The sequence below is a fragment of the Micromys minutus genome (assembly GCF_963924665.1).
Source record: "Micromys minutus genome assembly, chromosome: 18".
Classification (NCBI taxonomy): Eukaryota; Metazoa; Chordata; class Mammalia; order Rodentia; family Muridae; genus Micromys; species Micromys minutus.
In genome coordinates, this window is record NC_137953.1 from 626,458 (window position 1) to 653,243 (window position 26,786).

General features: G+C 46.7%; 1 protein-coding gene across 1 annotated transcript; it reads right to left on the reverse strand.

Moving 5' to 3' along the window:
* Positions 1-1,316: 1,316 nt before the first annotated feature.
* Positions 1,317-25,492, reverse strand: COPG1 (COPI coat complex subunit gamma 1). Its single transcript, XM_080931970.1, has 24 exons — positions 25,328-25,492; positions 24,295-24,347; positions 23,877-23,957; positions 23,576-23,647; positions 23,333-23,412; positions 20,622-20,697; positions 20,351-20,443; positions 19,943-20,029; positions 18,717-18,874; positions 18,497-18,630; positions 16,459-16,526; positions 16,099-16,287; positions 14,239-14,334; positions 10,288-10,531; positions 9,377-9,452; positions 8,729-8,832; positions 7,994-8,119; positions 7,653-7,721; positions 5,886-6,028; positions 5,441-5,612; positions 4,763-4,860; positions 3,601-3,739; positions 3,242-3,340; positions 1,317-1,674 (listed from the first exon to the last, which is right to left on the reverse strand). Exons 1-24 carry the CDS (start codon positions 25,362-25,364, stop codon positions 1,544-1,546), a joined length of 2,625 nt encoding a protein of 874 aa, XP_080788096.1. The 5' UTR covers positions 25,365-25,492; the 3' UTR covers positions 1,317-1,543.
* Positions 25,493-26,786: the final 1,294 nt, after the last annotated feature.

Below are 26,786 nucleotides of genomic sequence, written 5' to 3' on the forward strand. Positions count from 1 at the left end.
CCTCCCCACAGGTGGGGGTGTGGCTAGATGAGGAGCAGAGGCGAAGCAAAAGGGAACACACCTGAGACAAGACCTCATGTTACTCCTTCCCAGTCTTGCCTTCGGAGTCATTTGTCACCCTCAAATGTGTAAGGCATTCTGAATTGAGACTTTCTAGCTATCCACACAGAATCTCCACCTTTTCTTTTTAACACTTGTTTTGTGTGGGGTGTATGTACACCCTTAAAACAAGAGCAGGCAGTAACCTTCACAAAGGGAGGCTGACACACAGTTCCTTTAGTGAAATTTATTAGAAAGGAATGGCTTCCAGGCTATGGTCAGGCCTGGGAGTAGAGGAGGGGGTATTAGGCAAAAAGAATACAATCATGAAGATCTAAGCATGATGTGCTCTTGAAGGACAGGCTTTCCTTTAAAGTCTCAAGAGGCCCTGGAAAGAGGGAGACAGGCTAGACAAGAGCAGCTGCTGCAGAGTCCCTAGGAGAGGGATGGAAGGCGGGGTCTAGAGGAATGTCATTAGGGAGCAGCCTTCAGCTCACTTATCTGAGAAAACCCCCGAAATGAGAAATCTTTTCAGAGACTCTTTCACATCACGTGACTTAGTTCAACACAGCAGGTATGACCAAGCACATGGAGGAGCCAGGACCACATATCATGAAAGGCCACAGCAAAGACAGCTTACTTATACTCAAGTGTAGCCTGATCTCTTCAGGTTATGGGATTCTGCCTGAAGGTGCAGGCCCACGTTCTAACATGTACATGTGTATGTGCTTGGGCATACAGTATACAGGTGTTCATGAGGTCAGAGGGCAACTATTAGGTCTTAGCAGGTACCTCTATCCACTGAGCCACCTCAGTAGCCCCATAGGAGGTACGGTTCTTAAAAACAAGTTCTTCATCAGGTGTTTCTAATGGTTTAAAACCACCTAATTTGAGTTTAAAGCCGAAGCCCTGAGGCATACCCTAGGATTTCTTACTCCAGCCCAAAAGGAATACAGGCAGATACTGGTCTTCCCACTCATAGACCCAGAGCAGAAACCCATGACACCCTCCAATCCAGAGCTGATCAGGTAACGCCCAGGTGAAGGACGCTAACCCTTTGGGGACCCATCCATCTACAAATGCCTGAAGATGAGCGGCTTAAAGACCTACTAGCTATTGTCATTCAGCTAGCCTTTAACTCCATTCTAAGCTTGGCACTGACACAGTCCCAAGGAGAAGTGAAAGCCCTGAGCATGAGCCTGCAGAAGCAGTTATTCAGGAAATACACGCTGACTTACTGTAGGGATGAGACGGTTTCTTTGGGTATAAATATTCGAGAAAGTCTGAACATTTTATTCATTTGTGACAGCTCTTTGCAGGCAGGGTGACAAAATCTACCCTAGCATTCCTGAATGATAGGATGGAATTTTTTTAAAAAATCTGTATTGATTCTTGATTGTTTCCGAACACAGATGTCTGGGGAAGGGTTTCCACTGGTTTCACAGGGAAGAAGTGGCTTCGACGTAGTGTTGGACAAGATAGGAGTAGGGCTTAGGTCAGAGCTTTAGCCCACGGATGCCAAGATGATATCTACTGGGAGTTCCTCTGAGCTTCTGGCTGTCACCTGCATCGTCACTGTGTCCAAAAGCAGAAGCCGGGAACGCACAAGGATGTCATGACCACCTCGGAACACTCCTAGAAGAGAGAGGAAGCAGAACTTTGTGAACTTTGTGATCCTGACGGAGGCTATGCTGAGAATGACATGTGGGCAACTGATTCAGACATTTGCTATCCCCCACCCTCACTCCACCCCACCCCGGCTGAGGCACTGGGCAAATCTCACTGCTTCCCTGAGCTCTGGAACCCTTCCGAACAAAGTGCTGCAGCAACTATCAATCGATATGTCACTAACTATGTATCACCTGAGCCTCCTGCCAGGCTTAAGTGAATGCCGGGTATGTAAGGCTAATACCTCAGAGGCTCACAGACAGTGGCTGAATCTGAGAGCGCTGATGTGGGGGTGAGAACTAATAAGAAAAACCACAAAGCAGGTGTGTGACAGACCCAGGGGACTGAGTTGCTTCATTAAGGAGAAAATTGGGCCTGGTGGCAGTGAGTGGTGAGCACTCACTGAAGCAGAACACCTTCCCAAGCCTGTTGTAAACACACCCACACACACAAACCCATTCAAAGTTGGGTGTGTCTCAGTGATAAGACCACTTGCCTTGCCAGGTAGGCAAGAGGCCCTGGGTCTGATCCTCAGCACTGGAGAGGGATAGTAGTCAGGTGTGGTGGATTACTGAAGGCTGGTAGGAGTGTTACAAGTTCAGATTCTGCTGCAGAAATCTGCCTAGTCTCAATCATTGAGTTTCATTCTCAGCTCCATTTCCACAAATGTCTAGGGTAATACAAGCTATGGCTATATTTGAGCTAGACACTGGATAGCAAGCATTTACATATGAATTACAAACTACATTGCATGACAATACTCTAGGGAAGAAGACTGGGCATAGGTGCTGACAGTGGGGAGAAGGGAAGTTAGAGTTCATTGTATGCGCCATTTAATTTTGTAAGTATTGGGAAATGTCCAAGATGAAATGTAGATAGCCATTCTCTTTTTTTAAAACTCTTTTTTGAAAAATTTTATGTATGTTGGTGTTTTGCATGCAAGTATGTCCGTGTGAAGGTGTCGGATCCAGGGGAATTGGAATTACAGACAGTTGTCAACTGTCCTGTGGGTGCTGGGAATTTCATTTTGCTTTGCTTAGGTTTTTCTGGAGACTTGAGTCTGGCTTTAACTTACACAAAAGTTTCTGTCTTTGTCTCTCAAATGCTGAAATTACAGGGTGAGTTATAGGTCAGGCCCCACACCCATTCTTCTTTTAAAGAAAACAACAACAAAAAACTCAATAAAGTTAATACTTAAAGGAACAAGACAAGAAATTTTCTCAGACAAGTCACTGAGAAAGAAATATGAATACAAGACACTTAACTTCATTCAAAACTCATTCAAAACTACAAAAAAAACTGCATTGGGGGCTGGGGAAACGATATTTGGTCCCCAGCATTAGATCACAAACCTGCTGCTTTCAGACGACCACCACCAAGGAGAAAAGCTGAGCCATCATGCCACACCCCCTGCAGTCGATCCCATAGGATAAAGATGAGGCCTTGCCAGGACAATTAGAGCACACAGGTGTTCTTGTGGGGAACCCAGTAGCATTCCTACCATGAAGCTACTCAGGTCACAGACGTCTCTTACCAGCTAGCAGCAGCGTGTGAGTATTCTTGTTTTCTGGCACTTTGTCTGACCTCTCACAAGGATGCATTCCCAAGAACTTCACAATATTGCCCACAGCCTCTGCAGGGAAAAATTCCAGCACCATTAAGTCACAGTTATATCGGTATTTGTGTGTGTTTGTTGGGTGCTAGTCAAGTCCTGTGCCTAACACATTAAGTACGTACTTTCCCCATGAGACACAAAACCAGTCAGTGCCAAGCTAGGTATTCCTTATGGCCCTGGAATCTTCATGGGAAATGGGGAGGCATACTGGGCAGCTATAGTATAGCCAAGGCTTCTGAAAGGCAGCCAGGCCAGAGATGATGTCACCAGCATCTTACCTTCAAGTGTCTTGATAGTAGACAGGGTGAATGTTTCCTCCTTCTCAAATTCATCCCCGACCTCATCCCAGGCTGCTTCAAAGTTCACTTTCATGACTTTTTGGATATGATCAGCTACAGTAACTTCTAGATCCTCCAGCTGGAGAAATGGAGATACAGTAGACTTTAGGGAGAGGATCCTTTTCCACATGTCTGGGCCTTTGCTCAGAGCTCATCTCCTTACCCCTTCCTTCCTGCAGCTCACTTAGCAGCTATCTGACACTGTGGGGAAATGGTGGGCTTCATGACACGGAGCAAATCCTAGGTGTTCAGTGAAAGTGCCACTGCTTCAACTGGTCACAGCCATTTCTCCAACAAATTCTGTACTTCGGCTGTGCCCCTAGGCCCAACACAAGTGGAACCCTATTGTGATCCTGGGTGTGAACTTGACATAACACTCCCATACAGCCAGCCTGAACTGACAGTGTCCACACACGACACCTTTGTTAATTCTTCCAACAGTTTTTCACAGAAACCTGTTCTTGTAGGTGTTTACAGTGCATACAGCCACTACTCAATGAAAGGAATGCCCCAACTACACAGTTCCCGGGAGAGGTCTTAAGGCAGTTCTTGCCTCAGTCATTTTGGCTCAGGAATGATGAGTGAATGTCAGATGCATGCTAGTGACTAAGGAACTGTGGCCCAGCAGAGCAAAGGGGTCCAGTTATCTAGAAAGCAACATAACAAGAGCAACTCAAGCCTTGAAATCTCTTTTGAGCCAATAAGGAATTATTCTAGGAAAACAGTTAGAAATGTCCTGGGCATGATGGTACATGCTTTTAAATACCAGAACTTGGGAGGCAAAGGCAGGCAGATCTCTGTGAGTTTAGGACCAGCCAGGTCTTCAAGGTGAGTCCAGGACAGCCTGGGCTCTGTTACACAGAAAAATCCTATCTCGAACCTCCCCACCCCACAAAAAAACAAAATCAGAAATGTATTTGTAAAAATCTGTATACATGTCTGTGAACCACAATCATGCAGTGCTTGTAGAGAACTGAAAAGGTCATCAGATCCTATAGAACTGAAGTTACAGACAGTTCATTACTATGTGGGTGCTAGGAATTGAACCCGAGTCCTCTTAGCTGCTAAACCACCTCTTCAGTCCTGGACACAATCCTCTTACCACATACTCATCCTCATAGCCTTCTTCATCCATTTCTCCAGTGTTGGGGTCACAGTCCTTAACAGTGAACTTCATCACACAGCTGAATGTGCATGCCACTGTGGGGAAGAAGGGTTGGATGAAGACAAACTCCTTTCTGGTCAGGTGGCCAGGACCTGCCCTCCAGGCAGCATTAACAATGCCTAACATGCTATCAACCCCAGCATGCTGGGCAAAGAAGGCACCACCTTGTTGAACAGGAGTGCCAAGTTACAGATCCAAAGGAAAAACCAAAGAAACGGAGACAACACAGTGTAGCTGTGATCACGCCACAGCTGCAGGACACTGTCCATGGTGGAAAAGAAAGCTGGTGCTATCACTGGCAAAGTGAATCTGAGATGTCTGGTTGTTTGTGCCTGTCTGTTAGGAACGCTGTGCTACAGTAAAAAAGTACTTACTTATCTACAGACCAGACAGACCATGATTCTAAATTTACAACCCGCCTGACTGCCTCAGTGTCCTCAACTATAGTCGAGAATAGGCAATACTTTTCCTCATAGAGTTGCTGTGAGAAAGAAGTAAGATAATATATGAAAAGAACTTGGGCCTACACAATTCCTATGCCTAAACCAAAGAGTTTCTGTGCTATCTTTAATGCATGGACTCCCATGAAGCATGAATGGTATCTACAGAGCTCACCAGCTGTGGGGTCTTCCTTGGGCAGAGCCACTAGTGTATAGCAGGTCCCAGGCTGGTTGTAGGGCAAGCTCCGCACAGGCACATAGGAAAGCACCTCATATGCCTCAGTGGGCTCCATCTGCACTACGACATTCTCCAGAGTCTGGTCATTGAGGGTGTTCGTGCAGTCAAACTGGGTAAGGTGGTGGAGTAGGGTTCAGACGTTGCTATATGGGAAGAACCAGGACATACCCACCCCCCACCCCACACACATATACCAGGCCCTTGCCCCAGTCCTCTGCCTGATTGAACATTCACAGGCTAGAGAAGTCCTGGGCAAGGAGGGATGAGACACACCATCAATTTATGCCCCCGACCAACTCTATGGCAAACCCTACAGGACTCATCAGACCTGGGATTGCTTCTGGGCACAGGCACCAGTTAGGTTTCAGGCTGCCCTGCTTACCTGGAACACCAAGTGGTCAGAGAAGGTGTGTTTGGTGCAACGGATGACATACTCAGTCTCTGACTCAGTGAGGGCCACTGGCTCAGGAGAGGACTTGAAGAGGGGCCCTAGTCCCTGGAACTCAGGCACCGCTGCTAACTGCTCTGAAAGCCACAGGCCACATTCAGTTGGTTTCTGGATCCCCACACCAATTTGTGGTTTCTAGCAAAACCCTCAGGTCCCATACACTCCCCCAAGAGGAAGACACACACATGTCCAACTGGCTGCTCACTCTTTGTCAGCATGCTACAACATCTCATGAGGCTCTGGTTCAAGTTGTATATATAACCCTCCAAAAAGACCCACTGTGCCTGAAGCAATTCACTAAGTGGGAAATCCCAATGTCTCAGGCCTAATCCATCTGAAGATCCTCACCTTTAGTTCATTACTGATTCTCTCTTTCTCTGTCTGTCTCCTGTCAAGATTGGAGGGGACAGCTGTCAGCTGTCTGACACAGTTGTTAGGAGCTGAGTGAGGGTCCTCTGTAAAAGCAGCATGTACACTTAGCTCTAGCCCTCAGCAAGGATTCTTAAAAGACAGTGGAGATTAGGAAAGGACTGCAAGGATGAGCTGCTTCCTTTAGAAACACAGAGTAAGGGAAGAACAAATCCACCCTATGCACTGGCCAGTGAAGTGAGATGAACGATGAGCTACTCGATTTGCCCTGGAGGGTCTAACTCTGTAGTGCAGGCTACCTTCAATCTTGTGATCTTTCTGCCTCAGCTTGCTGAGTCTTGAGATCACAAGCGCGTGCTATTATGCTCAATGAAGAGGTACTTCAGAACATGCAGAAACACTAGACATGGTAGTACACACAGAGTTTTAATCCCAGCTACTCAGGAGGCCACAGCAAGAGGATCCAATTCAAGGCTGCTACTGTGCCTCCTTATGTCTCAGCATAACAAAGACAAGAAGTGCTATAGTTCAATGCTAGAAGACTGGCATGAAGCATGCCTGAGGCTCTAAGTTAAATTGTAGCACCAAAAATAAGTAAGTAAGTAAGTAAATAAATAAATAAATAGATAAATAAATAAAACTTCTTTGGAAGACTTCAGTGCAGCCTGTAGATCCTTCCTATAAATGATGCCAGGTCCTAGGCCAGGGTCACCACAACTGAACCAGGCTAATTCTAGTATTCTTAAGGCTGAACACAGAATATAGCTGAAGAGCCACAAGCCAAGTCTCTGTAAAAGATGTCCACCTCTAACTGCTTCTAGATTTTCCCTGACAATGCTCTCTTTCCTGATTCTAGATTTTCCCTGGTGGTCACTGACCAGCTATGTTAGTCACAAGGCTTGAGGAACTGTTACAGGAGCAATAGGAAACAGATATAAGACAAGAGGTTTAGAGATGGGCTGAGCTCAAGTTCCTTGTCACTAGTCTTTAAGTTTCAAATATAGTGTTTTAACAGCAGACAAAGCTTATAAGACAACATGGACTGAACACATAAGAACCAAAAGCACAGTGCAGTGTCTCTGATCGCCAGCTAAGCTCCATCTGAAACCCAGGCCATGAGCAGTCAGAGTCAAATGTGAAAGAAGCCCTGATATTCTCTATCACCTGGCTCTTGAGGAACCTAGAGGTCTTGCTCTTTTTAAAAATCCTTTGATCTGGGCTGAAATGCTGGGTATCCAGCATGCATGCCAGCATCTACTACTGAGGCATGCGTGATTACCAGTTGGCAGGCTCTGAAGTCACAGAACTATTGGCCATACTGACATTACTCACCCTGGAAAATCTCTTGCCTTGTGGCTGCCACCTTCTCCGGCTGTTTGACTGCTGCGGTGGCGGTGCTTTCTGTAAGAGCAAACATACCTGGTGTAGTAACCCACAGCTGTGGTCACAGGCAGCATGGTGCTGCTGAGCCCATGTTATTACTTGGATGTTGTAATTGCCAACTCTCCTGAGAGAGATGAATGCAAGGAAAAGAGCAAGTTGTCAACATGGCTGTGCCTACTGCCTGAGGCAAGGTGGCAAGGGCTACTCCCTCTTTTCAGTATAACAGCCTGTCCTTGTCCATTCTATAGTCAAAGGAAACAGATGGGCCTTGGGGATGAGCAGGGCCTTACCTGGTCTCTGCTCTGTCATAGGTGTAGTGGCCAGAGGCACAGACTTGAGGTCAAATGGCTTTTCTGATGGTTCTAGCGTATACTGCTGCAGGGCTTTCTCCAGACCAGGGATGGACACGGTCAGACCTAAAGCCAGTAAGACAGTCATTCGGCCTGGCTAGCATGACAGAGAGGCATGGTGTGCCTAGGGAGGACAGAGGCCTGGGACCCCTACTATGACTGCTAGATGTGCTGATGCTGACAGTCACGAAACCTCTGAGCATTGCCTCTTCTTCCTTCTTCCCTTCCACAGGGTTGGCAGGTGGGTAAGCAGGAAGTACGTTTAAGTGCTGGTATGAAGGCATAAGCCAACATACCAGGCTTAAAGGCCTTTATTAATGAGTGTTTTGCACTATGGACACTGAGCTGAGGGGATTGTCATAAATTCCAGCTTAAGCTATATAATGAGATACTATCTCAAAACAACAATGGACCGAGGATACAGTATGGTGGTGGAGAGTTGCCAAGAGAGTGCAATGCCCTGGCTTCACGGAGTACTTAATTTACTTGAACCATTGACTGATTCAAACCATGTGGCCCTGGGTCTTCTGAGGTTATATGGATCCAAGAGACTGCTATACAAGTCCAGAGAAGCATGTGTGGTCTGGGTATCTTGGCCCAGAGACAGCACACCTGCTCTAAGGCCACAGGAAGGGCTAAAAGCTCCAGGAATGTCCTGAGTGGCCAGCGACTTACCATTTAGAATGTAGCCTGCATTGAGAGCTTTCTGCTTCTGCTCCAGAACGTTCAGATAGAAGGTGGCTCTGTCTCTCACTTCGTTGTCATCGTCCATCACACACCTGCAACCAGGACACAAGGTACTCCTGACTGAGCCCAGCCAGGGTGTCAAAGGAACCCTGCAGGACTGCATGCAATGGAGAGCTCTTAAAGCACAGCCACAAGGGTGGTGACTCTTATATGACAGTATAAAGTACAATGGCTGATGCAGCTCAGTGGTAAACGGCTCTCTTGTAAAGATCTCACCCAGCACCATAAGAAAAACCCAAACCGACAAAATACAGAGGGACCCTTGAGCTCAGAGTACACTTCTGGCCTTAACAGGTACTAGGCGCCACACAGTGCACAAATATATACACAGGCAAAACACCCACACACATAAGATACACAATTAAATCTTTGTTGGACTCACACCTTTGATTCCAGCACTTGGGAGTCAGAGGCAGATGGATCTCTGTGAGTTTGAGGCCATCATGGTCTACAAAGCAAGTCCCAGGAGGCCAGGGCTATATGGAGAAGTCCCACCTCAATGAATAAATTTGATAAAACGTAGATTGGACCCAAGGGAGCACTGCTATGCACTCAGGCTTCTAGGCTGAGACTCACCTCTTCAGCAACACCAAGATACTAGGCAACATCTCTTCGTTCTGGGCTCCAAACTTGGCCAGAGCACTCACTGCACCTAGTTCCAAGGTAAATATGACTCACCAGCAGCCCCTTGGGCCCACCTGCCAGAGTGCTGATGGTGCCCATCAGTGCTCAGAGTGGGAATCCATGAAGAAGAGCTAGTGGGTGGCACTGCTAATCCGCTCACAGAATGGATTGTGAGTAATCTTAGTGGATCCCGTGCTACCTGGGCCTCAGATTCCTCTTCCACTCACTGGAGGAAGGGTTGACACACACATGGCTCTTGTTCTAAGGCTCTAGGGGAAACTTTCAAATGATTAAGTCCACAGACATTATCAACACTGTCAGCTACTTCTGAGCACCTTCATTTGTAGCCAAGCCTGAAAGTAATGGGAAAATATAACCTTCACTTAGTGATTAACTGCCACCAAAAGAAGAAAAACTTGCCTACAAGGGGCATAGAAGTAAAAAAATGGAAAAGATGATGAAACTAAAAACATGATGGTAGACTGTTAGATCACTGACTTATAAAAAAAGATACATTTTGTGGTGTGTGTTATCCCTCCAGTTGTTTTTAAAAAGGGCCAGGTTTGTTGCTACATACTTAGGATCTTAGCACAGAAGACTGTGAGCCAGCTTGGCTATAGAACAAGACCCTATCTCAAAAAACAAAACCAAAAACACCTTTAAGTATGAATATGCAGTGAAATTTAAAAAACATTAAATTGTAGAAAGTCATTTATATAGTTGGCATCTAAAATCCTTCTGACACTGTAAAAACAGCTGTGAGGCCATGTTCCCAGTATGCTTGTCCCCCTGGGAGGCTTAGGTCCCTTTGCTGCAAATTCACTGCAAAAGAAGAGGCCAGGATCATCCCAGCTCTCACATACCTGCCCGAACCTCTTCATGCTCCAAGACCACACGGTTGTAGATAAAGCGAATATACTTGGAGGGGTTATTGGTCTTGGGCCCCTCCTGACCCAACAAGTGCAGGATTCGGGTGGCCAGCACAGTGAACTCGCAGTCCTCGATGAATTCGCACAGGTGTGACAATCCTGTCTCCTTGCTCTCTGAGTTATCCTCAATGATGCTGATGATGCAGTCCACAATGGCACGCTTGTACTCAAAGCCACCCTGCAGAGAAAGGTCTAGCTGAGCAAAGAGTTCACATCCTCTGGAGACCAACGGGGGGCCCAGAGCCTAGCCAGGCCCAGAGACAATGCTCCACAGACAGCCTGGAAGCAGGAGCCTAGGTTTCTGTCTTTGTTGGATAAAACAAAAGGCTTGGCCTGGCAGCTCACTAGAGCCTTCTAACTCTAATGGGAGAAAGATCAATGGAAACATTTTAGACCCTATTTCTTTTTCTGAGTGTAAGATACATTGTATAGTGAACCGACAAGTGCTGTTGAAGGAAAAACTGCTCTCTACTCCTGTTCTGACCTCAGACCCAAGCATGTTTTGTCTTCCAATACCCTTGTCCAGGGATGATTGTCACCTGCTCTGTGGTAAGAGGAAAGGAGAATAGCAATACAATCCAAGAGTGTAAACAGCACCTTTGGGGACCAAAGAGCAAATCACAGAAGTAAAAACACAGGGTTCTGAAGACAGCTAAGCAAATCATTCCCACAGCAAAGACTCCAGATTTTCTCACAGTGTAAAAACATATATGGTGGGGATGACCATCTGGAAGTTTCACCCCAGCAAGGGTCAGTCTGTCAACAAAGGGCTCTGATGACTCCTCCTGTGGGATGATGTGCATGCTCTTGTGTTCTGCTGTCTACATACAGTTTCCTGCTGCCTTCCTTTACTCCAGGGTGCTATCTACCGAACAGGCTCACTCGAGACAGAAAGCTTGGCTATGGAGATCATTCTCCACACAGACACCGAGATATGAAAAAAATTGAAATGGGTGGTATACAAGGCTGGAAAAACAGTATGATGGCTCCTCACAACACCAAGGAAAGAATTATCTGCTCCAGTAACTCCATTTCTGCGTATCATCAACAGAACAGATCGCAGAAGCGATCTTATCGTGTCATAAAAGTGAGGCATCTTGTTTCACAAAATGTAGTCTGTTCCTTAAAGGAATATTATTCAACATTGAAAAGGCAGAAAATCCTATGATATAGATAAATCCTGAGGAAACAAGCAAAATAAAGGAGATACTTTGAGGTTCCCCTCAACTAAGGTAACTGCAGCTGTCAGATCATAAACAGAATTGTAGGTGAGATGCTAGGAGAGGCAGATGGGACGGTAGTGTGTAATAGGTACAGTCTCAGCTAAAAACTAAAAGCTTAGGCTAGAGAGGCTTAGTTGGTGGTTAAAAGCACTTGTTAATACAGAGGGCTCTGGTTTGATTCCCAGCACTTACAGGCTGACTTACAACCATCCATAACTCTAGCTCAATGGGATCTCATGACTCCTGATCTGTAAGGGCACCATGCATGCACATGGTATACATACATACATGCAGCCAAAATGTTTACACATAAAATACAATGAGTAAATATAAGTGGAAAAAAAATTTTTTTAAGGGGGCTGGAGAGACAGCTTAGTGGTTAAGAGCACCAGCTATTCTTCCAGAGGACTGGATTCAGTTCCCAGCATCCACAGCTCACAGATGCCAGTAACTCCAGCTCCAGTGGACCTAACACCCACCGTACCCTGCACAGACACTACACTTACACACACACACACACACACACACACACACACACACACATACACATGCACACGGGCTCGCGTGCGCATGCGTGCACTAAAGATAAAATACATTAAAAAAAAAAAGAAACTTAAAACCTGGGGGCTAGAAAGATGACTCTGAAGTTAAGAGCACTGGCTGCTCTTCCTGAGGTCCTGAGTTCAATTCCTGCTGTTGCTAAGAGAGGGGAGGCTTGTAAAAGAAGAGCAAGAAAGGACATTGTTAGCAGAATCTATTAAGAAAGGGGAAGAGAAAGATTGCTCAGTGGTTAGAGCACTGACTGTTCTTCTAGAGGTCCTGAGTTCAATTCCCAGCAACCACATATTGGCTCACAACCATCTGTAATGAGATCCAATGCCCTCTTCTCGTGTGTGTGAAGACAGCCACAGTGTACTCACATAAATAAACAAACAAACAAACAAACAAACAAACCCCCAAACCTCAAAAACTAGCTAGACATAGTTGGCATACCTGTAATTCCATCTCACACACATCCTTCCTATATAGAAATAGTTAAATCTCAGAAGAAAAATCTCCCAGATCAGGGTAGAGTACAGGTCAGTAGAACAAGGCCCTCATTAGATCCCTGGCATCTTTTCCTCCAACTTCGGTTTTGTTGATAGCACATGAGTGGGCTGGCTGGGCTGCTGCCGAGGATCTAGAGCATGAGAAGTCAGAGCACAACTTGTAGGGTCAGTTCTCTCCTGTCATGGCTCCATGTGTGACCAAACCCCCAGAAACTGCTTCAGTCTCACTGCTGTAGCCAGCCTCGTCCTGACTGTGACAGATGTCTGCAGGAGCAAGGCAAGCTCTCGAGTCTGAGTGTTGCAGACCCTCAGTGAGAGAAACACATGCTCTAGGGCCAGAGGCACCTGAGTGCAGATACCAGTGTTCTGTTTGTTCTTCAGAATAACCTGGGAGGCAGGTCCTTCCGATCAAGTCACACTAAGCCTCATGCACCCGTTTTTTTTTTTTTTTTAAAATGGGTCTAGTGTAACCAAGGCTAATCTTAAAACCACCATGTAGCCAAGGATGACCTTGAGCTCTGAATGTTGTTTCTATTTCTCAATTGCTAGGATGTACAATACAGGCATAGGAAGTGCAGTCACCACCACCTACCGAGTTTATACAGTGCTGGAATCAAAGTAGGTCTTGGACCATGCCAGGAAAGCAGTTTACCAACTGAACTACCCCTTCAGTTCCCAGAATCCTGTTCTGTTCTTTTTTTAAATGTGTGTGTCTATGTTGATAATGCATGTAAGTACAGGTACTCAGAGAGGCCAGGAACTGGAGTTATAGGCAGTTATCAACTGCTAAATAAGAATCCAAAGTTTGGTTCTTTGCAAGAACAGCATGCATTTCTAAACTCTTTCTCCAGCCCTTAAACACACACACACACACACACACACACACACACACACACACACACACGAACACACACAAGCACACACTCATTATCATTTTGTATGTATGCTTAATAAATGTGTGTGAATACAGGGCTATACATCTCATGTCACAAACATGGAGAGGAGGTCACCTTTTAAGAGTTGGTTCTCTCCTTCCACCACCGAATCCAGGGATCAAATCAAGTCATTAGGCTTGTTTAGTAAACGTCCAGAGTGCTGTGATTAAAGGTGGGCACTGCTATGCCCAGGAGAAGTTTATTTCTTATGGATGTGCATTCTAGAGGCAGAGACAAAAGTGTCTCTGTCGGTTCAATGCTAGCCTGGTCTATACAGTAAGTTACAGGACAGACAAATCTATGCAGAGACCTTGTCACCAAACAAACCAAAACCTAGAACCCATGTGTATTTTCAGCCCCAGTTTTCCAAGAGCTCCTGATTGGCACAGCAGCCTCCTACACCAGACTTCCTAATAGAATCCATGGCCTCTCCTTTCTGCATAAGCACCGCCTTGGGGCGCCTCCTGGACCTGTTGCCATGCTGGTGAGTCACACATCATTACTGTAATTATAACAGCTGCTGCTGTGGCCTCATCTGTGCATGGAGTCTAAAGTGCCGTGGGCATGGAAATTAGCTGTTTTACAGTGTTCTGAGCTTAACACCAAGAGACAGGGTTTGGCAGTCAAACCATTCTCCACACCAACGGATTTGCAGGACCTCAGTGGCCCCGCCCTTACCTCTTCCCGTAGCATGGTGAACAGGAAGTTCATGAGCACAGCATGCTTTCGAGGATACTTCTGGCACAGGGCGCTGATGGCCTGGACAACCACCACCTGGGACAGAGAGACCTGTATGAGTGGCAGCCCCTGACAGTCCTGGAGACTTGCTCACTAAATGCTAGAGTCTCTCCTTAGGCAAGACATGACCTGGGCCAACACAAGAGGATGAAACCAGGAGGAATACTGGGGCACAAGTCCTGAGCCCACCTAAGGCAGGAGAAACACGGCCATCTTGGTAGCCCAAGTTTGTCTTGGTCTCCAAGCCCTGTCTAGCCTGCTTCTCTCCTGCCTTTCCCATTTTCACCTGACATTCCATCCCATTCTCTTCCTGAAGTCTCTTCAGCATTCTTGCTTCCTCCCTTTGCTCTATCTTCCCTGCCTGTAACTGGTCCAAGTCTCCTGTGCCTCTCACAAACCCCTTTTGCAGAATCCTAAGCCAGTTCATCTTCTGAGATCCGAGTCTCCTCAGACTTATCCCCCACTGTCCAGAAGCAATCTTCTCATATGCAAATCTCACCACCTCACCATTCAATATATCTTCATATAACCCACAGGCAGAGATTTCTGCCCAGTTTGTACAACCCACACTCTAGAATTTATCCTGCTGAATTAAAGATTGTTCCTACCATTATCTGGTCTGACAGAAACTCTGCAGTGACACATTTCATGACTCCATTTATATAACAATGAAATAACCTAACTATGCAAAATAAGAATAGATTAGCAACTGTCAGGAATCAGGGGTGAGGGACTAGGAATATCATGCTTTCGTGCTGTCTAGTGATGCTAAGTCTGACTGTGACAACAATTTTGAAAGGCATCACACATGCATCTCATAACCAATGAAATCAAAGTAAGCTCTCTAGATTGTACAATTGCTGGTTTCTTCATTTACACTATACTATGACTATGAGGGAGGTGGGCACTAGCGTTGGGGGAAATGCCCAGGACTTTCCTCTTATTTATTTATTTACAACCTCCAGTGAATTATTTTAAAGTAAAAGTTTAAAAAATATTTCGAGAGGTGGTGGCACATGCCTTTAATCCCAGCATTCAGGAGGCAGAGGCATGCTGATCTCTGAGTTTAAAGCCAGCCTGGTCAACAGAGTGAGTTTCAGGACAGTCAGGGCTACAAAGGTAACCCTGTCTTTAAAAAAAAAAGAAAGAAAAAAAAAAGAGAAAGAAAAAAAAGAAAGACTAAAACAAGCCAATACAGTAGCACACATCTATAATCTCAGCATTTTTGAGATGGTAGGAGGATTGCTCCAAGTCTGACACTACTCTGGGTTCTACTGAGTTCCAAGTAAGCCTGTTTAGAAAAACTAAAACAACAAAAAAGACAACAAAAGCCAGATAGGGTGATACACATCAGTAATCCCCGTAGCAATGAAGGAGCTCAAGCAGGAGAATCTTGAGTTCAAGTTCAGTATGAGCTACATAGAAAGATGCTGTCTTGATTTGAAAAACAGAAAAAGTAAGTTCCAAACCACTGCCTTTCTAAACGACTTCTTTATAACTAAAACTTTATCATGAGTTGTAGGTCAGTAAACAACCCCAGCCTGTCCTGACATCATCACTTTAACCTTCCCCAAAGCACCCAATCCCCAGCTGGCCTGTCTCCTTCATACTTTCACCAATCCCTACTCTTGCCCTTTCTCCTGGGCTCACACTGCCTTCCTCTGTAGCAGCTGCTACTGCGGGCCAGCTCCTCAATGCATCTCGGGCTCGTTTGCATGTCTGCTCATTTGTTAACGCTTACTCTCCCAACAGTGCATCTCCCTTGTCTTGGGGACTGCAGGCTGTGAGGGTACTGGGTACCTTGAACTCATCTGAGATCTCCGACATGAAGGAAGAAATCTGCTTCATAAGGCGGTCAATGCTGCTCTCACTTCCTGTCTTGAGGAGGGTGGTGATGGCCAAAGTGGCGATGCTGCGGTTTGAGTCTGTGACCAGGTTTTCCAGATCTAGGTTGCAGGCTGTCACTGCTGATGGGTGCTTCATGGCCACCTGCAGAGGAAGGACAGACACCGGGCAGTACCCAGTTTTGTCATTTCACCTACAGGGTAGGCCTGGCCAGAGGTCCACTGAGGACCATGCCTACCAGCCTCCCAGCCCATTCAGAGGAAGGAGACATCAGCTAGACCAGTCCACCTCCCCACCTCTCCACTCAGCTCTTACCTTATTGAGAGTGCGCACAGCAGCATAGCGAAGAGCAGCCTTGGGCGAGCTACAGAAAAGCTGGAGCACTGCAGGGAGGCAGAGACATGTGTCAAGCTGCGCTTGATGCCAGGCAATGGAATGTCAGTGGAATACCTGGGGTCCCCAGGGAATAGAGTGGGGTCAAAGGTGAACAAGTTCTCAGGCTAGTCACACAAGTTTTTTGCTTTGCAGAGGCCAGCAGAACTGCCTCATCCTGAACCTTGTCAGTGAGGGCCCCACCGGTATCAATGAGTGTCATATACTAAGCACCTGTTGTATGCTAGGCCCTCACTGAGTGGGTGTCCTGTGCCCTGCCTGCCTTGTCTGATTCTTTGAATTCCCAAGGGACAGTGGCAAAGCACTTCAAGTAACTTTCAGTAGCAGCTACCCAACATAAGCAGGGTCAAGTCACAGGCTGTCCACATCTGCAGCCCACCTCTTTAGCCACCTCTTTCCACGTTCATAGGACCCATTGGAACATATCTCAGCACCAAGCGAGGGAGCTAAGTCTTCCCTTAAGGAGCAAGTTTATTTCTCCTTGGAACAGTGTTAAAGAGTTGACCTGCTGGGCTGGAGAGATGGCTCAGTGGTTAGAGCACTGACAGCTCTTCCAGAGGTCCTGAGTTCAATTCCCAGCAACCACATGGTAGCTCACAACCATCTGTCATGGGATCTGATAACTTCTAGCATGCAGGCACATATGTAGGCAGAACACTGTATACATAATAAATATATAAATCTTTTTAAAAAAATAGAGAGATGGGGGCTGGAGAGATGGCTCAGCAGTTAAGAGAACTGACTGCTCTTCTAGAGGTCCTGACTTCAATTCCCAGCAACTACATGGTGGCTCACAACCATCTGTAATGGGATCTGATACCCTCTTCTGGTGTGTCTGAAGTATGTGTGTATAATAAATCTTTAAAACCTTCCATTAAGAGATGACCTCCACTGTGTATATTAAGGACCACAGTATTCCCTCATGTGCCTGCACAAAGCTCACAGCTAAAGTCTGTGTTCAAGTATAGTCTAGAATGGAACTGTATTCTGGAAAATGAGTCCTTTTCCTTGGCTTTTATTCTCTTTTCATTTATTTACTGGAACTAACATTTTTCTTAAAATAGGACGATGTATCTTTTAAAGCTTCTACCTCATTATGTCTTTAATTTTTCCGGACATTTGGGGCTACCATAGGAGTACAATAGTCCCTAGTCAGTGAGTGAATGCATGCTTGGCCCCAAGGAGGAAGGGAAACTACTTCCACAACTGAGCCCATCTTTCTACCAGTTTAGTATCACTTGTAGGATCTCTAGAAAAACAGTCCAATCATTACAACTCTTCGCTCATATTCTTCCTTTGCCTCTGGACTGGTCCTGAGTTAGTTACTCATCCCTCTCTCTTACTCTTGAAGCCCATGTAGACCCTTTTTATTTTCTCAAAACATATTGTTCTGCACCAGCTTCTCAGCTTTTCAACCACCAGGTGCATATTCTCTGCTCTCATCCCAACGCCAGCATACGGCAGGTGGAAAAAGCACTACTTCGATAGCTAGAGCACAGACAGCTGAAAGTTGTTGGGACTCTTTAGTAACACACACACTGCATCCACACTTGTGTGTCACACTGGGCTGAGTAGCTTGTGCAGATCCCACCTTTACCACATACAGCAAGAGGGTCCTTCATGTTTCGGAAGGGAAGTGAGGCCTAAAGAGGGAGGTCAGAAGACAGGGGCTTTCCTGTCTGCTCAGAGCAGTTCTGGTGAGCTCCAGTGCTACCCCAAGAGCAAGCACACTGAGCTTTACAGGTCCTGGGCCCCACCCCCAGCCCTCCTCTGGAGCCAGCTGGCCTAGCGGTGTTAGTATGACCTCACACCTGCCTCACCAGCAGAGACAGAACTGAAAGCAGCCCTCCTTAAAAGTAACACCGGTGACAGCCCTACATGGCCTATCTGAAGATCTCTCTGGCTCAGGGCTTGTGCCCAGCAGGCAAACTATGCAGCAGGAAAGGGGATGTATGGAGACCTGACACAGCAGGGGCCAGCTCTTTGGCACTGCAGCCTGGCAGGTTGACAATAGCTGAGGCAGCTTCATACACCACCATCTCATGCTTGTTACGCAGGCAGCTCTCAATGAAGTCAAACAGCGGGCTGTCACGGCTACAAAAGAACAGAGCAAAAGATGCTGAGGACAGTCCAGCAATGCAGAGGGCACCACCTAGCTGGCAGGAGACCAGCGTTCTCACCTGCCGTCTTCTTCTTCTAACTGCTTGCTGGCCACTCGAATCATCATGCAGTAGGCGAAGGGGGACTTCAGGCCGTGCCGGGTGAACTTACTGATCATCTTACTCACAGCCAGGCGGTCATTCTTCCGCACATGGTACAGAAGTCCTAGGGCATGGTACTAGAGGACAGAGGCAGCACGGGAAACAGACATGTAAGGCCAGGACTGCTGCTGTGCAGCCCTGGGGAGGGCACCGTGTCTCTCTGGCTTCACCCTTCTTAAGAAAAGCATAGCACTCACATTCACACAGACGGGTTGAAACAAGTTCCCCAAGAATTCTGTGTAACCAGCTCCAATGTAGTGCTTAACACACCTCACACATGATGTTCTCGTTTGCACCAGAGTTTTGGCAAGGACCCTGCAGGTATCCTGACTATGTGGGAGAAGACACCAGAACAGAAAGAGCTGCAGCTAGGGCAAGACTTGAGCATGGTCCTGTGGGACACCCAGAGGGCTGGCCTGAATGTCCCTGCTTATTTGTCCCACTGTGGCCAACCTGGCTTTGGAGGTACAGAAGCCCAGGGACACCACTTTTAGAAATGTAAGTTACTAAGGTCCCTTCCTATTCATTCTGTTCATTTGTAGTCAAGTGGCATGTGAGGGCCAAGGTATAGCAGGTGTATGTGCTTTCCAGGTGGTGTTTCTGACCCACAGAGGTGTATACTAAAGCGTCACTGATGACCCCAAAGGCACGATCCATACAGAGTGAGGAGAACAATCACTGAGGGAAAGGAACAAACTGCCTTTCCCATCCCTCATGGTGCATGTCTTCTTATTTAAGCCTTGCTCTTCCAACCTTCCAAAGAAACTGAGGCTCAGAGAGAGACATACCAGGTTCAGGTTACAAAGGAACATTTCTCAGTCAGAAACCCCACTAACTAACAGAACCAGCTCAGCACTGGTTTAGAATGTGATGGCCATGGGCCTACAGGCTGCGTGGGTTCTACCAGTCTGTATTCCAAATCATTCTCACCTACCCTTCAACATACTTAGTTACACCTGCACGACCCAGTGAGAAACTCTTTCCTAAACATCCATGCACTGCCCTGGCTGTTTCTCCCAAGTCTCCATCCCCACACCCAGTGACAAAAGAGTAAGAGCCTGTTCTGGTCAGAGGCCACCAAGACTTGTGGAGGGTGGGCAATGACAGTGTACTGTGTGCCTGCTTGCTTTCAGTATCCCTCTCACCTGTACCATGATGTTATCACTGGACGCTGCTTCCTGGGCCTCGTTCACCCAGCGCTTGACCACATCAAAGCTGCATTTCAACAGGTGCTGCAGGCAGTGGGACTTGTTAAGGGGTCAAAAGGAAAGGAGCCCTTCTTATCATACCCCTGTCTCTGACATGCAGCCAGGCCCTCTTTACTGTCCTGAGATCAAGACCATAGATAGACAGATAGCACACCCTCATTCTCCCCACCTGGAGAATTTCCTGCCTGATGCCAGTCCTGACAATCTGCCATGTAAGGGGTGGGTCAAAGCCACTCACCCCAGCTCTTCCCGATGGATCCAGTGTCTGGTTCCCTTCTGACAATGCCCTCAGACATTTTATTCTACCTCCAGCCCACCCTTGCAGGCCCAGTCACAGCTATGTACCAGGGAAGACACGAGGGCGGAGCTGGAGACACTTGGCACCTTGTCCACAATCGCTTGTTTCATGTAGCGTTCAACAGCCTGCAGCATGGTGCTCTGTGGTAGGAGAACAGGGGCTCAGATGTGAAAGCAATGGGGTGCAAAGCAAGGCAAGCATTCTCAGAAGATCCTACTGAGACATTCCCACCCCACTCCTCCACTTGATTCGGAGAGTTGCAGACAACCCAGAGTCTGCTTGAGAGCCTGGGCAGCAGGTAGGGGTGGAAGAACTCACATCAGTGATCTGGCAGAGGGCACGGACAGCAGGACCACGGTAATTATCCTCTTTCCCAGTCATGTCTTTTGTCAGGCTGCCAGGGAAAGAAGGTACTGTTGATATGCGGGGGTCACCCCTGCCTGGATTACCACACCAGTCTGCTAACTACTGCCCCCTTCTGTTCTCACCCACTACAAGCCATACAGCAGCTCCAGGGAGTTTTACAGAACTCAAAACAGAGCCAGGCACAGTGGGTACATGCTTGCAACCCCAGCACTCAGGAGACAAAGGCAGGAGGATCACCATGAGCTCAAGGCTTCCTAAGCATCAAACAGAGCAGTTTCTCAGTGAGCAGTGTTTTCCTCTGCAGGCCTTTTCACTTGCCATTGCTCAGCCTGGACCTTACTCCTTAAGAATCCAGACCATTATGGAGATCTTTTCTGGTCCAAAGTCAAGCTGTTGTCTGAGAAACTCTGACCTGCCTGAGCATGATAAATAAGAGTCTAGCAGGCCTGGCCCTTCTCCCCCATTCCTTCTGCCTTGTTAAAAACCATTTGATTACATTCCTAAAGTTAGCTGCCAAGGATCATTCCCTTATTTGACCACTTCCTCCTCCCAAGGCTGACTACCAAGGTCCAGCTATCAAAGTATTGAAGTCCAGGAATCAAAAGCCCCCTTTGGCTCACCTAATTAACATGTCCAATTACAATTAAACAACACCTCATCCTAACACTGTTTCCTCCTTTACCTTTATACACTACCATTTGCCTATCGGTTATGTCTATCTCCTCTCTACCCAGAGGTAGTCCTTTGTCCCTTTCTAGGACAACTATCCCTGCCCCTTCTCCCTTGTTCCCTTCCCCTTCTCCCTCATCCTCTGATTGTCTCTTATTCCCTCTTCCCTGGGCAAATAAACCTCCTTTGTGCTCAGAATTTGGTCTTGGGGGTCCTTCTGTTCTGCTTTCACACTTTATTACAGTTCCAAGAGCCGTGTTAGAGCCCAGCTGCCTGGTTATTTGCTGGTAAATCCTGAAGCTGCAGAGGCTATGAGTTGTATAACAATTTCCTCCAGGACTGAAGCACTTTATCTTGCAGGGAAATGCCTTAAGCTGGAAGGTGGACAATTCAAAAACAGATTCAGGAAATACCTGAAACTGACCAGATTCACTAGGTCCCCTCTCTGCCAGAGTAAGCTACAAAACTGAAAGTCTCTCTCAGACTAAGAGTTAAGCTGCACAGAAGAATCTCAAAGCATACCAGATGCCTGAAAGTAGAAACCTACTAAGCTGCCTGCAGTCTCTGCAGTGCAGTCCAGGTTCCCAGCTTTGAGACCTGTCATCCATGCTGAACATGGGCTTTGATGATACAGGTGTCTGAGTCATTTCTACTCCTGTAAGTAAATCATCACCCATACTTCTGTAAGTAACCCCAATAAAAGTCGGGGTTCACAAAACCATACTTCAGTGGTATCCATACTTTAGTGTGTCATGGGTTCCCTATGTGGAGTGAGTAGATATGTCTTTTGTCTCCCCAGGAAAAGTTTTGTCATATAATACCACTGCTTTGTTTGTTCCTATACTCCCAAAACGATACAATGGGCTGATAAAAACATTCAGTATGCTCCTATACTCCCAAAACAATACAATGGGCTGATAAAAACATTCAGTATGCTCCTATACTCCCAAAATGAATCAATGGGCTAATAAAAACATTCAGTATCATTTTTTCAAAAAATTTTTTAACTTATTTTTATTATTTTTAACAATGTGTAAGTATCTCTGTGCATGTGAGTATATGTACATGAGTACAGGTACCCTCCAACACATCAGAATCCTTTGTAGTTGGAGTAACAGATGGTTTTAAGCTTTCTGATGTGTGTGCTAAGAAAGTAGCAAGTGCTCTTAACCACTGAACCATCTCTCCAACCCCAATATCAATGCACCTGAAACTGGCTGTGTAGACCCTCTCCTTGGCTAGTAATGTCAAGAAGAAATAAAAGAATTAGGCCTGGGGGCTGGAGAGATGGTTTAGTGGTTAAGAGCACTGACTACTCTTCTAGAGGTCCTGAGTTCAATTCCCAGCAACCACATGGAGGCTCACCGACATCAGTAATGGGATCTGGTGCCCTCTTCTGGTGTGTCTGATGACAGCTACAGTATATTTATATAAATAAAATACATAAATCTTATTTAAAAAAAAAAAAAAAAGAACTGGGCCTGGGGGTCGGATGGGGGTGTTGTTGTGTGTGTTTGTTTTATTTTATTTTTTGGAGAGATCTTGCTATATAGCCCAGGCAAGTTCAAACTGGCAGCCATTCTCCTGTTTCTACCAAATGCTGGGAGTACAAGTATGTAGCACCATGTTCAGCCTTGACTCCCAGTTCCCAAGGACACAGAGTATATATTAGTGACATCAGTTCCTAAATTACTCAGCCAAATGCAGAAACCAGTACTTGGCCAGTAGACTTGCTCATTAACTTCTTACACTCTGTTTTTCGTTTCCTTCGCACTGACTAAAGACATTCTGAAGTTCCATGCCAGTTATGTTGTCTAAGGAGGAGGAAGGGAAACAAGGCCAGAGAAGTGAGAAAAAAGCAGACCACTCTAGAGGCTATCATGGGGTAGGCCTAGGAGGAAAGGGCACAGGATAGATGTCAAAAGTCCCTTGGCTGTACATGTTGTCTCTGTCAATGGATTCCACCAGAGGTGCCACCCCAGCCCAAGACATGCCTGCTCGTTACAATGATGACATCCTCAGCGATGCAGGACATCTCCTTGATGGTCAAGTAGCACATGCGACGGAGTGTGGGCTGAAAAGACATGGAGAAGACCCTATCAGTCTTTCTCAGTGGGAGAGGATCCGGGTCAGGAGAAGCATGGCTCTGTGGAAGGTAGTCTATACAAACAGGTAGCCCTCCCACCACCCTGTCATGGGTGCCACATCTGCACAAATGCATGGATTCGTGTACTTACGTCATTGGACTGAAAGAGCTTGGTCATGGCAAAGAAAGCCTCAGTTGCTTCTGTGGTCCCCAGGTGCTCCCCCTGTGGTAATCAAAAAAAGCCGCAGGTTTGAACAGGAGGTCAGCAGGCTAGACCTTTGGAGCATGGAGGTACTTGAGCACAAGCAACAAATGAGAGTTGGAAACTTAAGAGGACCCAGGACTAGACTGTTGGCTCCAATCACAGAGCTGTCAAAAGCTTAAGGATACATCCCCATTTACATAACCAACACCCACCCCCCTGTATTCCCTGCCAAGCCGCATCTTGTTACCTGGTTTATGAGGTAAAGGATCTTGGTGAGGATGTGGGCACATTTCCGGGGATTAATAGGAGTTTCATTAAAGACCCGAGCCTGCGAAGAACAACCATTACCTCTAACCTGGTACACTTCCCTTCCACAGCTGCCCCTCAATTCATGAAGGGCCTAGAGAACCACAGAATGTATATTAAGCTCAGTCCACATAAATGTATTCTCAAGTGGGAAAAAGTTTATTTTCTTAACTTATCTATTAACCGTATCTGAAGTCTTTGCTTGTGCTTCCCTAATACTAGCCACACTTAGCAAATATAATTAAGGAAGTCTCATCTTCTTGGGCCCAGGCTTTATAAACCATAAGTCTGTGTATGCTAGTATCTGACAGCAGGGCTGGCAGGTAATCCTGACCAGACACAGGCATGGTGGAACTTGCCTCTTGGAGTACTGCACTCTTCTCCAGGTGCTGGAGGGGGTTGGAGCCTCCACCTACAGTGAACAGAGAAGACTGATTACATGTTGTGATCTTCAATGAGTTTCTCTTCTTTTTTTTTTTTTTTTTTTTTTTTTTCAGGCAGAGTCTCTTGTATTCCATGCTGGCCTTGAAACTCAAAATGTTGCAGAGGATGATCTTGTGCATCTGATCTTCCTGCCTCTACCTCCTGTGGAGTGCTGTGGTGCTGTGGGTCACACACAGGGCTTCAGGCATGCTAGGCAAGCACTCTGAGTTACAGCCCCAAACTGTGACCCTAAATTTCAAGATTCTGCCAAACACGGGGAAGAGAAGGGAATCTATGTCATTTGCCAGAGGTAGTCATGGTTCTCTCACAATCACCTAGCATTCTTTCTGTGCCCTTCAGGGTCTAAAAATTAGCATTGATTCATGCAATCAGAACCTAAGTGTCGACGTGCCAGGGACAACCAACACTAACCTGTGACTTGAGTTTCTCTGACAGCAGATGTCACATTAAGTAATTATGCATGTGATTATCTGGTTACTGTCTGGTTACTCCACTATGTGACCATCCTAACATTCCTAATGCAGGCATCTAGTGTCGTGTTTGCTTTACCTATGGCAATAATAGGACCAGTGAGGTGCCTGATGTTCAGTAATTGTAGTTTACTGAATGAATGAAACGGTCAGGGTTATTAACTGTAGGACACCCAGATAGGCAAAGAACCAACACAGCTCTGGTAAATACAAGAGAGCATCCAGCCTGGGAACCTCCTCTGAAAAGGGGGCCAGAGAGAAGCGTGACCCGCACAAGGTCACGCAGCAATCCTGACCAGAGCTGGCGAGTGCAAACAGCACGTCCCCTCTGAGAACAGCTATGGACCTGCGCACAAGCCCCTGCCTCTCTTGGGTCTCGGATCTGGTTCTGACAGAGGCCCGGAATAAGGAAGCCTAGGAAGACCCCATGAATCCCTGCGAGGATCTGGCCTCCACAGGCCTTTCAAGGGTCCCTTACCAGACTCCTCGTCCTTCTTGTCAAATTTCTTCAACATGGTGCCAGCGGTAGCTCCACGAAGCAGGAAGATGCTCAGAATAGCGGTGAAAGCTGCCTCCCCCAGCGGCTTCCGTACTCCCGCCCGCCACGTCGCCCAGAGCCTTGCGCTATACACTGCGCCTGCGCAATCTATTGTCTGCGCCTGCGCACAACTGCTCCCACCTTACTCTTTCATTGCCTGCCCGGAGACTGCCAAAACCAAACGGAGTGGAGGAGAGCGGAAGAGGTGGAGTGAGACCCAGGAAATGGGCGTGGTTTAATTCAGGGGGCGGAGCCCCAGACCGGCAGTGGCGGGTGCTCCGCCTCTGCGCCCCCGTGTGTTCCCGCGGCTGACCTGTTTGCTGTTACCCCGGCTCAATTTAAAGGACATTCTGATGGGACAGTTGCCTGTAGTATGCCGACCCCATAAATGTTCCCTGTTACTCTTTATTGTCATTTTCCGGAAGTCTCACTGATAGGTTATTTTTCCGCCGCTGGTGAAATGAGCCAACTCAAGCCAGGTTAAAATATTTTAAAGGCAAATTTATTGGGAAGCTGCTCTCAGGCAAGTTTACTGGTCCCAAGGATTGAGGCCTGGGGAGTCGCCATGGGGGTTGGGGGGTGCGAGGAGGGAAAAGAACACCTGTTGCTAGTCAAGGAACGGATTCCATCGGAGTCTAGCCATGTGAGCCAATGAATATTGGAGTTATGTACATTTGTACTTTAAATTTGAGATATAACTGGGCATGGTAAGTAATTTCAGCACTCATGAGGCAGAAAGAAGAGGATGAGAAGTTCAGGGCCATCCTCCTGCACCAGCCTAAGCTACATGACTACTTTGTCAAAAAATAAAACCAATAAGATGGCTCAGCTGATAAGTAAAGGTGCTTGCTGCCAAGCCTGAGGACCTGGTTCAATTGTGAAAATTATTAAACGAGTCTTTTCTATCAGTACTATAAAACTTGTGTTTTGACAAGGAATTCAAATGCTGTGTATCTTCCTCCACCTTGTAAGACTTTTAAGGCAAATGTTTAAATCTCCACACTCAAAAGGCCCTGCTACATTCTCAGATTAATGTGGATGACCATTTCCCCCTCCAATTCCTTTGCTGGGATTTTTTTAAAAAAACTAGACAGTCAAGAAAGACTGAGGTCTGACGGAAGCCAGTGGGAAAAAACAAGAGTCACCACCTGAGTTAGAATAAAAATGTGGTTCCCATGTCAGAGTACTTTTTCTTGGAAGCAAACCCTGTGAATCAAGAGTCACAGGGCTGGAGAGATGGCTCAGCGGTTAAGAGCACTGACTGCTCTTCCAGAGGTCCTGAGTTCAATTCCCAGCAACCACATGGTGGCTCACAACCATCTGTAATGGGATCTGATGCCCTCTTCTGGTGTGTCACAATGGGAGTAATGGTCTCCCTCCCTTCCTCTCTCTGCAACCC